General features: G+C 40.3%; 1 protein-coding gene across 3 annotated transcripts in view; it reads right to left on the reverse strand.

Moving 5' to 3' along the window:
- Positions 1-5,468: 5,468 nt before the first annotated feature.
- The window catches only part of ZFPM2 (zinc finger protein, FOG family member 2), a 309,611-nt gene continuing 302,280 nt past the window's right edge, over positions 5,469-12,799 (reverse strand). For all 3 annotated transcript variants that reach the window (XM_077187052.1, XM_077187041.1, XM_077187047.1), the window contains one exon: positions 5,469-8,948. In XM_077187052.1, coding sequence (XP_077043167.1) covers positions 6,457-8,948 — 2,492 coding nt within the window. In that variant the 3' untranslated portion in view covers positions 5,469-6,456. The remainder of the gene's footprint in view (positions 8,949-12,799) is intronic.

The raw sequence follows: 12,799 nt of genomic DNA on the forward strand, positions 1-12,799 counted from the left end.
CAAAGTGACACTGAATCCCTCTAGCACAGTAAAGCTCAAGTAAATGAAATCATGTCAACATTTTTTATATAATTATTACTTTTAGCTCCACAAATTGCATGAAAGCTTTGAATGTATTTTAGTGATATTACAGATTTCAGTATGTTAAAAACTTCTGCAAACTGTGGCAATTTCTCTTTTCTGAATATAAAAATTACCTACCCAAAACTACACTTCTCATAAAAGGAAGGTGATTTCTGATATAATTTTAAAAAAGCACACTGCATGTCAAGTTTTCTAACACTGAAGGTAAGCCTTGGTTGCTGATGAGCCGTTTTCCCTTTGTCTGCCTAATGTAAAAAGACAAGAAACCACCTCAAGGCCAGAAGCCACAAATCCCTTCCCCACACTACAGGCCTTTAAGTCCTTCTTGTCCCTTTCTCTGTGTTCCAATGGCTTTCTCTCTGTTTTGCAGAATAACTCTCATGGGAGGAGAAAATCAGTAAATGCTGACTTCCCTCTGTCCCTGTAGCTGCCTTTGTGTAAGGCTTGGGATTCTCCTGACATCCCTAAGAAATGACTAGACTTCGACAACTGAGGACCACAGCCCCCACTTTGGGGATGAATATTAGGTTATTATATCAACAATGAGTATCAAAATTATCAATAGTGCCACTCAAAGTGCATGTCAAACACATTCTTCCATGGAGATTTCCTGCAGGGAAATAATTCTAATTCAAAGCAGACAACTGACTGAGTCTCTGGGTATGCTGCTTAGCACTTAGAGAGGAGTGAGTTTCAAGATGTGGTGAGGGATATAAAAGTCCTAGCAAGGGGTGTCAGCTGGAGGAGATGAGAATAGCTGAGTGCACATAAACCTTGTTTAGAGGAGCTCCCAAGTGACTCCATGTCTCCAGTGATGGAGATTACCACATTCTCCAATATACCAGCTCAGGTGAATCCTTCACCCTGCCTCCACCGTGAATCATTCAAGGTGGGAAAAGAGTGAAAAAAACTCCCACAGTAGAAAACAAAACAACAAGACATTTACAAAACCAACTATGTCTCAGGAGGAAAAAAAAAAATGAGTGTGAAGGCCATTGAGCTGGTAGGTAGGAACAAATTCCTTGGCTTGGGACCTGCACAAAGAAGCTGAGAGGTTGGGGTCTGTGCAAAGCAGCTGAGAGCAGAAAGGGGAAAGAGCAATTTTGTCAGGACATTTAAATTTGGATATGAATGAGTGTATCATCACCCTCCATGCACCAAAAGGTGCCAATTTTCTTATGCAATGAAGCTTAAAGGATTTGGCTATTGCTTTTGCAACAAAGGATTTTTCTAATCACGTTATAGAAGTGCTTGATCTAATCTCTTAATCTAGTTTAGGTTGTCTCCCTGTTTTGGACATTCTCATCTCTCTGTGCATGTTGATACATATGTGTGTTTATAGTAAAAAAACTCCATGTATTTGAAAGTTGAAATTGTCAGAATTACAATTTTCTGTTCACCCAAGTATAAAAGCCTTGTCTCACCCTTGCAGTCACAATTCATTCATCTCATGCCACTGTATCATGCAGAAGCTTTAATTGTGTAACTGCAGATTTCCTGCCCACCTCCCTTCCCCATGTTCTGTTTTACCCCCTACATAAATGCCACCACTATTTTAGTTCATTTTGCTGTGGCTCTGCATGGTCTGGATTTGAAGCACTGTCAGTGACCTCTGTGGAAGATCTCAGTGGAGGTGGGCTCCCAGGCTAACACACCTGAAGCCTGGGCATTTCACCTGACTCTAATTTACAATAGAGTCACACATGTCTGCTCCGTGGATGTCTGTCCTGCACAGGTCATGGCAGCACAACATGCCAGCTGTGAAGGTGACCTGGAAGGTCAAAAGATCTGTGGCTTGTGGTTCTCTTCCCCATTGTCAGCCTTGGGGAAAAGGTGACCACAGAAGCCAGAACCTTGCATTGGCAATATTTAGAATTTGGGAGCGAACTTCCAAAGATTTTGTCTCATCAGTATTTTAGCCTCTCTCAACAGGCCTCCAGGGACATGTAGAATTTTTATATTGCTGATGCTTTGTAACTGCTGCCTTCTGCAGCCATCAGTGTACCCATACTACACTCTTGGGATTAACAAAGTGCTGCTTTCCTTTTTCCTTATCTTCTTTGCCCCTCAATAAGTTCATCCCACACCACCCTTTATTCATTATACTCACCATGGAATTTTCTTTAAGTCAGGTTTTCCAGGCTGCTCCGAGTGCCATCTCAGTTCCACTGTTTTAGAGTGGCTTCTGGTTCATAGCTTATGTATGTACATTCAGTGAAGTGAATTAACCCACCTACATGTCTTCTTGATAGTGGTGCTGGAATTGATTTAATTTTTTAATTTCTACATTGAGGTTTTTATGTGTTATTTTTTTCCTTCTTCATTTGCCAGTGGTGCACTATTTATTGTACAAGGGAGAAATCATCTTATTCATACTCTCTATTATGTTTAGGATATTCCTGAAGACAGTGTGACAATGAACATTGTCAATAGTTATCTAGTGGAAATGAGAGACTGAGAAATTTAGGAGTGTGGATCCACAGTAATATCTGTGATGTAGTTTTAAGATTATTTGCAATAATGAGAAGATGTCACCAGAATCCTAACATTATTACAATTACTTCAACACAAGCAGACATCAGCTTGTAGCAATACACTTTACTGTTTCTCTTCTACAAAGAAAAAAAACCACCATTGTTCTATGAAAACTGGCAAGATTGTGGTATGAATGTGATATAAATGAGGACTCACAACTGCCCTTCAGAATCTGAACTTTGGGATAAAAACAAATAAATTAGGCAGACAGGGATGTGGCCAAATTAGTTCTAAGTACTGCCTGTGGATGGGATGTTTTTTGAATAAGGAAATCTTCCTTAAAAAACTCAAAAGTTGAACGTAAAACCTGCCAGGCAATCAGTACACAGGGATTTAGGCAGGAACCAGCTCTTCTAAATATTAAGTCTTCATGTGGAGCAATTTTTTTTTTTTTAACATAAACCCAGGAAATATTTGAATGCCTTTTGCTGAGCTGTTCACCCCATAGCCCCAAAGATTTATTTACTGACACCAGCTGACAGGGATTAAGAGATCCAAACCATTTAACAGAGGTGCTCTGTTTCCTGCTGAATGCCAGGTGTCAAAGGCTGAGGATGGAGTCCTTTTGCATGGATGATTTGATAAAAAAATTAATAACCCTACAAAAATCTAAAATAAGAACTTGGGAAGAGATGCTTTTAGAAATAGACAGTTTATCACCTTGGACAAACATGTAGATATAATCTGAAGAGAACACAAATAACTCCTTGGTCAGAAAACAGATTTAAGAAGTTTATTTTGGTAATCAATACTTATGACTTAAATGTAGATGTGCTTTAAGCCTCAAGCTGGGATTAGGCCAGTATTGTGCAAAGTGGTTTAAGAGAAAGGAGAGAAATTTCTGGCCGATCAAAATGTTTATGTTCTTATTTCACATGAGCAAATTAAAAAAATGAGTTCAATAAAAAAGTGAAACAATAGAAAACAGTCTATAAAGTTATGGGAAAACACAGTTCCTGAACCCAGCTATGTGAGCAGCTTTTTATAAAATGCTTTCTGTTTTAAAAAAAAATGTATAAAAAGTTAAAATATTAATACCTGCTACCCACCTAGCTTGTGTACAGTTTTCCTTTCACAGAGTGTGATGGTATAACTTAGGGGCTTAGCACATGTCAGAGTTGCCAGTTGTTCCTGTGAAGTGACTAAAATATATAAAATGTGTTTACAATTGAGTAACTCTGCCCCCACAAATGAACAGGTTGTGCTTATTTTGAACTTGTAAAAATGGAAGCAGTCGACCAAATAGGTGATTTATAAAGAGAAAACGCTAGCAGAATTATTCTGTTGTGTGAAAGAAATTGGAGTAGCCAGTGGGAAGAATATAATGCAGCATGGCAGGCTTTAATTTACCTCTGGAATATATCAGGAACCCTCAGCATTTCTGCATCAGAAACTGTTTGTGATAAGGCTTCCCTGTTTCAGCATCACTTCTCAACTAGGTATTTGCTTTAACCCTGATATTTTCCTTTACTTTCTCACTGTCTAAACACACCCCTAGAGCTCTGCAAGTATAAATTACACAACCTATGGCCTTACCAGGTTCCCCTAAAAAGTTTTCATCTATGCATTGTATCTTTCAGAATTAGGTTATTTCAGTCCAGATATAATTACCTAGTTCTTTAACCCATTACTGCCTGATGGATAATCTTCAAAATAATGATTTGCCACCAAAAAGGCTAAAATGTACTATCTATTTAAAACATTGTGAAGTCTTAGATATCCTGGTCTATTTTCTAATGAACGCTTAACTGGCAATCATGAACATTTTGCTCATTTTATTCTCCTTTTATTCTCATTTTATTATGATCGTAATGCTTTTTCTCCTTCACAAGTGTTATTATCTGAAGTGTTTGCTATAGGACCAACTTTGGACCTACTGAAATGAATGTATACATCTGCTATCTTTGTTGCAATTGAGAATTAGTACAATTTTAAGCATTCTTGACCTGTATTTAAAGCCTGGCTAACCAGCAGAATTGCTAACTATAGTTTTGAAGTGTTTATTATTTTTGCTGGGTTACATGTAGCTATACTTACAAATAATAAAAAAAAAAGACCGTTTCAGTTAAAAGCTACACAGAAATGGGGTTCCTGAAAGCCAGTGGCATTGTATGCTCTTATGCTGGACTATAACTGGCTGCTCTGCTGAAATACCATCCTTTTATGTAGCTTGTTCTGAGTTGTTTCTTTGGCTGATACACAAACTAAAATACAACAGTTTATGTAACTATTCGGATCATGGTTTTGCTTTCAAATTTGTAGGATGAAAATGCATCAATAGGTCATTTTTATAATCTTAATCTTTTAAATGAAAACGGTGTAAAGGAGACCAAACATTTGCAAGTGAATGGTACTAATTGTGCATTAGTTCAGATTTTAATATAAATTGACATTTTTGACTAATATTTCTATACTGAATTAGTGGAGCAAATTGCTGTTCTCTTAAATGAATCATCTTGTTTTTCATATAAGAACACTGAACACATGAAGAATCATACCAGATGTATTAGGAAGGAGATTGTTCCGCTGAATTTGACATATGGAGATACTGTCAAGGAAGTATGTATTCCTTGGCACCAGTAAGAAGACCAGCCTTCCTGGTTTCAGACCCTCACATTTTAAGTTTTACTTCACTGGGCAGTCTTAGACCCAGTTGCACTAGTGACCTGTCAGCAGGGACTCCCTGGAAGTGGAGGCATCCTTTGTACTCATTGTCTCTTTGAATACTTTGCTTCCACTGAAGAGAGGGCAATGTTAGCTTGTTCCTAAGAGCTTTTTCACAGTTTGTGAACTCTAAATCAACCTTGAAAAACAAAATTTTTAAAAAATTAAAGAAATTACAGCCAAACTTCTCCAATTATCTGGAATTTTATTCCATCCATATACATGCATAGTAACAACATTTGTTGAGAAATTATTTCTATCAGAAGTAGAACATTATCTTTGTGATCACCAGTTGCAGTATTGCTACTCTTATATTTAAATATATCTTATATATGAATTAGATTCATAATTGCAGCATTGAGTTTAGGGTTTTGTTTTAGACTGTGCCTTTCAAAAGATAAAACTGATTGATATGACCTCATTTCTTACAATACTGCTTCCAGTAATTTTGTTCATTCTTTATAAAGTATTGCATTTAACAGCAAAGGTTTAAAAATTGAGACAGAGATGCATCAGCGAAAGAAAATACAAGTACTATACAAGAAAGAAAATGCCATCTTCATTTAACGTACGTTTCAGATTAAGAAAGTGGACAGAAACATACTGCTACATACAAATGCAAAGCCTAATGACTAAGGTACTGTATGTGCTAAAATATAAAGTGCAAACTGAGCCCAATTGTTCAAAAAAATTGAAATTTTAAGGCGAACTTTACAGCATAGTTGAAACTTCTTTGCAAGTTATATTTTAGCATATACATATATCTGCAACAGCATATAAGAAAAAAATCAGGATACACAAGTGCTTTTGAAGCTATTTCTAAAATGCTTTTCTGTATTGTTTGCGACTATTTTCTTTAAAATCTACTATACAGTGCAAACCATATGTGCTACACAATAACTATACAATAACATTACAAATGACTTTAATATAAAGTTTTTAAATAAAAAATAACATAACTACAGCTATGAATACTGCTGGTAAAATAAATTAATATTTTTGAAAATGGCACCAATAATACACTTTACTAATGGACTGTAATGAAATTACACCTTTAAGTCTTCAACTCAGCAATAGTGAAATCTCCTGATTGTCCAGATGTAATTCAAACAGCTTTCCTTAAACTGCATGGAACAATATGCTAAACACATGTACCAAAGGTGACCGATTGTTTCATTTGACATGTTCTGCTGCATGTGAAGAGCAATAAAACTTCTTGTGAGTTATAAAGTTTGAGAGATTGTTGAACTGGATGTCACACAGTCGGCAATACTTTCCACTGGTTGGAGCCTGGGTAGAGCCATTCACACCTTTAGCTATACTAGACAACTGTTCCTCTGCTGTAGGAATTGCTGGAGAGACGTTTTCATTTGTAGCTAAGGGATTCTCAGAGATCCAAGAAGGAGACTTGTGCCCATCTTCATGTGGAGGATTCTGGGAAATGTTCTCTTGCTGTGGGTTAGCAGCAGGCCTTTCCTCCTGTTTTAGTCCCCCATTAACTATTACCATGCCTCGGTTTTTCGGCAGTAGTGGAAGAGATTCTTTCTTCGGCACAGCACATCCATTTGAAGGCGCCTGGCCTTTAGAAGATTCACTTTCTGTATTTGTGCTTTGATCTAAATCAGTATTATGAATGACGAGAGAACCAGAAATGTAATCACTTGGCTTTATTCCATAATATGGAGAAAGCTGATCTGCTCCTTTAGCTTTCTTTATTGCTCCAGGGTAAAGGCATTGTGGAAGAAACAAATGTTTGTTTTCTTCTTTTGTAGCAATAAGCTGGGCGGCTTCACTAAAGACTTTCAGTCCTTGAAGTGTTGCTAAGTGTGTGGAAAATAAGTTTCCATTAGGAGAGGACTGTTTTGAGTTTCCATTTTTTTCACATTTGATTATGCTTCTCTCATAACTGACATCTGGGCTGTTTCTTTCACTTTCTGGGTTTTGAAACACCTTACTGTCGAGTTGTCCCAGGTCACCACGCTGATGAGCAGTGACAGGACAAAAATTCTGCTTGTGAGCCAGGTAGTTCTCTACCTTGTTAAAACTGATCTTGCATACGGTGCACTCATGGTAGTCCAGCAGCCTTTTGGGAGAAGTGGACGTCCTCTCTGATGGGGGTAAGCATTTTTTACTGAGATCTATTGGCACATCCATCTCCAAGCAAGACACGGTGGAGTGGGCAGTATCACACTTTGAAACTGGAACACACTTGTTAATAGACAGTGATGTTTCCAGATGCTTCGAGACTATTCCTGGAAAGATATCACATCGTGGGTGGTAACATTCCCCAAGACCCTCTGTTGGCTCTTGAGTAGATGTACATGGATTGCCAAGATTAGCAACTTCTAGAAATCGCTGTTGAACTAGTGGTGGCCTCTGCTCTTGCTCTGGTAAGCACATCTCGTACATCTTCCTTCGCTTCCGAGTACGCATTGTTCTCTGCATGGCAGGCACTTTGTTGGAAGCGGACCTCTTCAGCGGGGGATCGTGGCGAGTGGCGCAGTAATACTGCTTGTGGACCATGTAGGTCTCATGTCTGCTGAAAGTAATATTGCAAGCTTCACATGTGGTCTTGTTGGGGTCACTCTCCCCCTCTACTAAGGGAGCATTGGGATTCTTCACATCAGAAGGTTTTCCATTGATCTTCTCATCACCATTGCTTGCAGTTGACAACTTCTTAGGCTGTGCAGTAAAGTCTTTTTCATGACTTTTATTGTTTGGCCCAATCAAATCTAAAACATTGGAAGAGTTTAAGCAAGATGTTTGCAGAAGTTGATTTTCTGGATCAGATGTGTGAGGAGCTGGATTCAGGATGTTTATAGAGCTTTGACCATTACTGGGACTTACAGCTTCAGGCATTTTTTCTGGAACACTGGAAAAATCTGGTGACTTTGCCATCTGCTGCCATCGGCTGCTGCAGTAATGCTTTTTGTGTACCAAATAGTTGTCCAAATTATTGAATGTTATGTTGCATTCAAAACATGTAGCCCCTTTAGGCATCAAAGGACTGTAAATTACAGGTGGATAATTGCTACTTCCATGCCTCAGCCTCCGATGGACCAGTTCTGACATTTTGGCTAATATCTCTGAAGCCTGAGGAACCACAGTGATGTCTTGGGGAAAAGCAAACTGGGAAAGAAAAGGTCCCATTGGGAAAGAAGGACCAATATTAGGCTGAACTGGCGATGAAGCAAGTCTTGGACTGGATGGTTCAGATTTTATTTTGGTATATGAAAAGCTCTGCTTATTTGCGGCAGGCTGGGTTTCTGGCCTCTGGTTTGGAAGGAAAAGTGGAGCCTTTTTTTCACATTTATCAAGCTCTGTATCAGAACTTGCATCTTTAGTCTGCATGGTCTTTTGGCTCTGTGGAACATCATTTCTGCTCAACAGGTCCGTTGCTGGCTGTAAACCTTCTTCATTTCCACTTGGAGAGTGTTCAATGTCACTTTCTCTCTGAATTTTGTTGCCAGAGACATGTAACTCTTGGTGCTGCAGTAGCTCCCTCTGAGTTTGGAAGCCAAAATGGCAGTGATTGCATCTAAAGGCAGCTTGAGTAAGATGCGAGAACAGGTGCTGATGAAAGTTAATCACTGAATCTGCAGTGTAAGTACAAACTGTGCATTTCAGACTAGCACCGGGTGGGAGAAATTCTTCCATTTTCACTCCTACAGAAAAGACAAGCAAAATACAAAATAAAGTGACCATTTTTCCCCTCATGAAGAATACTGGGAAATCAGCTGCACAGAAGGTACAAATGCAGTGAGAACGACTAATTTTTTTCTAATGAGATAGTATTAGTCACCCTGAAAATACTTGAATTGGTTTTTTCTCAAACTGCTAGGTTATTCCCAGACTTTTACTCTGCTTTGGAGAGCCCTAGTATTTGCATACATTCATCAGAGCTGCAGGGAGAGAAAGAACAAGGGAAAGGATAAAAATATACTGGACTTATTTTAAATGAAGGGTCTCAGAAATTACAGTTGCAACTAAAGGGACACATTATGTTCCCCATACACAATCACTGGAAATTTTGAATGCACAGAAAGCACACCAAGGTCAAGAGGTTCAAGGTTATGATGTAGCTTGAGGTACAGCCCTCAGTGTGCCTGAAAGCCAGACAAAGCAGAAGTAGCATTTTGAGTATTACTGATGCTCAGCTCTTTGCTTGCATGGGTTGGCTGTAGTTGGGAAGAGGTTACAGATCTACCCTCATCAGAAAGGACTGATGACTGTGTTCCTTGTGAAGGGAGGAGGAGCAGTAAGACATGACTTCACTGACATTTTATCTTTCACATATAATGGCCATTGGCAACTACTGCTATAATATGACAGACACCTTTTCCTCATGAAATCTCTACCACTTTATCAAGAACAGTACATTCAAAGACATCTTACAATCACCGATTAAACAAAAAACTCCATGTTTCATGGCATTTTGAAATTGAAAATGCTTTAAAAAGAGATAAGACCAGATTTCTCTACTGCAACAACATAGATTCTACTTACATTTTAGACAATAGAAACTGAAAAAAATATTGATAGGGATGATATTCAGAATTTAAAATGAGTATTTGTTCTGCCTACACATAGGCACATATACCACACCTCAGTCAGGTGAAGTAGGTGTGTAGTAGTTGGACAATACAAAACTGTGAGAATATTGTATCTCACTCTGTGGGTAGTCACATTGTTGTACCTGGAGGTCCTTGTTTCTTCCCTAGCATCAGTGACCCCCCAAGTTGTGAGTGACATCTTAAATTTGACCTGCTCTTGGCCTCAGAGTCCAGAAGGGAACCAAGGAGATACACAGCACTTTAGTCAGCACTTTGTTTCCCATCAGGCACTCATTCCCCAGGAGGCCACGTAAAGCTTTAGCTCCTCCACTGACATGAGATGGTGCTTCACATGCTTCCCCATCATCTGGTACAGTGACAGCAGTCTCTATGGGACTTAGCATTTCAGTCAGGGCTCTGCATTCCAGTGGTGTAGGTCTGCTAGAGCCTCCAGTGGGAACAGCAATAGCAGTTGAGTTGAAGCAAACACAGTGCTTCCAAAGATTACAAGACATTTGGAAAAGGAATGTTTCATTCCTCCTGCAGAAGGTGTTATAACTTGTGATAATCTCTATAGAAAAAAAAAGACTGACAGTATAGGAAAGAGTGCAAAGAATGATTGAATAGACTGGTTTGTGACTAAAAGGAAAGGAAAAGGCCTGAGGTTTAGTCTCTCTTCTAGGAAATAACTAAAGATTCTTACTGGAAATTCACCACAATCTCAGATCTATGTCTTTCAAGGAAGATAGATCTCTAGATTACATGTAGACATGGTCACTCACAGCTCATGGCTCAAAATCCTCAACACCTAAGCCAGTTGCTATGTCAATAAATGCAAATAGTTGGAGCAAATATTTTGCACAATGGCTAATATTTCAGTTTTCCTCTGCATGGGGAGAAATTCATCTGTTATCCTCCCAGAGTATCTGGTTATAATTACCAGGCTGTAAGACACACTGGGCTGCATGCACCTGATCTTATTGAAGCTGTTGTAACCTATGGTACTGTTGGCTTACTGCACAGTTAAATATTTGCTAGGCAACAAACAGAAAACTGCAATAGCCTGATAGTGTCTTGAAGCACAGAAAGATCTGAGCTCTAAATTACACAGAATCACTAGGTTGGAAGAGACCTTCAAGATCATTGAGTCCATCCCAACCCTAACACTTCAACTAAACCATGGCACTGAGTGCCATACCCAGTCTTTTTTTAAACACATCCAGGGGTAGTGACTCCACCACCTCCCCAGGCAGACCATTCCAGTACTTTATCACTCTTTCCATAAGAAACTTTTTCCTAATATCCAACCTATATTTACCTTGGCACAGCTTAAGACTGTGTCCTCTTGTTCTGTCAGTTTCTGCCTGGAGAAAGAGACCAACCCCCACCTGACTACAGCCACCTTTCAGGGAGTTGTAGAGAGTGATAAGGTCACCTCTGAGTCTCCTTTTCTCCAGGCTAAACACCCCCAGCTCCCTCAGTTGTTCCTCACAGAGCTTGTGTTCCAAGCCCCTCACCAGCCTCGTTGCCTCCTCTGGATGCGCTCAAGCATCTCAATGTCCTTCCCAAACTGAGGGGCCCAGAACTGGACACAGCACTCAAGGTGGGGCCTCACCAGTGCCAAGCACAGGGGAAGGATGAAAGGATGACCTCCCTGCTCTTGCTGGCCACACTATTCCTGATGCAGGCCAGGATGCCATTGGCCTTCTTGGCCACCAGAGCTCACTGCTGGCTCATGTCCAGTCTGTGGCCAACCAGCACCCCCAGGTCCCTTTCTGCCTGGGCACTGTCCAGCTACACCATGCCCAGCCTATAACACTGCACGGGGTTATTGTGGCCAAAATGCAGGACTCAGCACTTGGACTTATTGAACTTCATCCTATTAAACTCTGCCCATCCATCCACCCGATCCAGGTCTCTCTGCAGAGCCCTCCTACCTTCCAACAGATAGACACATGCTTCCAGTTCAGTGTCATCTGCAAATTTACTAATGAAGGACTCGATGCCCTCATTCATATCATCAATAAAAATATTGAACAGAACTGGCCCCAGCACAGACCCCTGAGGGACACCACTGCTGACTGGCCCCAGGTGGAAGCAGCACCGTTCACCACCACCCTCTGGGCCCAGCCATCCAGCCAGTTCCTAGCCCAGCACAGAGTGCTCCTGTCCAAGCTGTGAGCTGCCAGTCTTCCCAGAAGTGTGCTGTGGGAGACAGTACCAAAGGCCTTGCTAAAGTCCAAATAGACAACATCCACAGCCTTTTCTACATCTACCAGGAGGGTCACTTGGTCATAAAAGGAGACCAGGTTAGTCAAACATGACTGACCCCTCCAAAACCCATTCTGGCTGGGTCTGATCCCCTGGCCATCCTGTAAGTGCTGCATGGTGACACTCAATATAAACTTTTCCATTGCCTGACCAATGGAAGGTACTGAGGTCAGGCTAACTGGCCTGGAATTACCAGGATCCTCCTTCCCACCCTTTTTGTGAATGGGTGTCACATCGGCCAGCCTCCAGTCATACAGAACCTCACCACTGAGCCAGGACTGTTGGTAAATGATGGAGAGTGGCTTCACAAGTTCATCTGCCAGCTCCCTCATCACCCTGGGATGGATCCCATCTGGTCTCATAGATTTATAAACATCCAAGCAGCTCAGCAGTTCTCTGAATGCCTCCTCTTGGATAACAGGGGGCCATTGATGATGAATGACTAAGGGTTTTCTGTGTTGTCTACATAAAGAAGTTTTCACTTAGCACTATTCTAGTCCTTTTCTGGGAGGTACCAAACTCCTCCAAGACAGTATGTGGCCTTTAGAATTGCAATTGCTACCCAAGTATCAAAGGAACATTTTTTGCTTCACCAAATCCACAGAGTAGATTATGCACACCCCAGGAGTTTTTACACTGCAGGCAAATAAGGCTTTCTTCTGTGATGGAAGCGCCCATTAATGTCCTTTGGA

Source organism: Agelaius phoeniceus, chromosome 1 (genome assembly GCF_051311805.1).
Source record: "Agelaius phoeniceus isolate bAgePho1 chromosome 1, bAgePho1.hap1, whole genome shotgun sequence".
In the NCBI taxonomy this organism is placed as follows: domain Eukaryota; kingdom Metazoa; phylum Chordata; class Aves; order Passeriformes; family Icteridae; genus Agelaius; species Agelaius phoeniceus.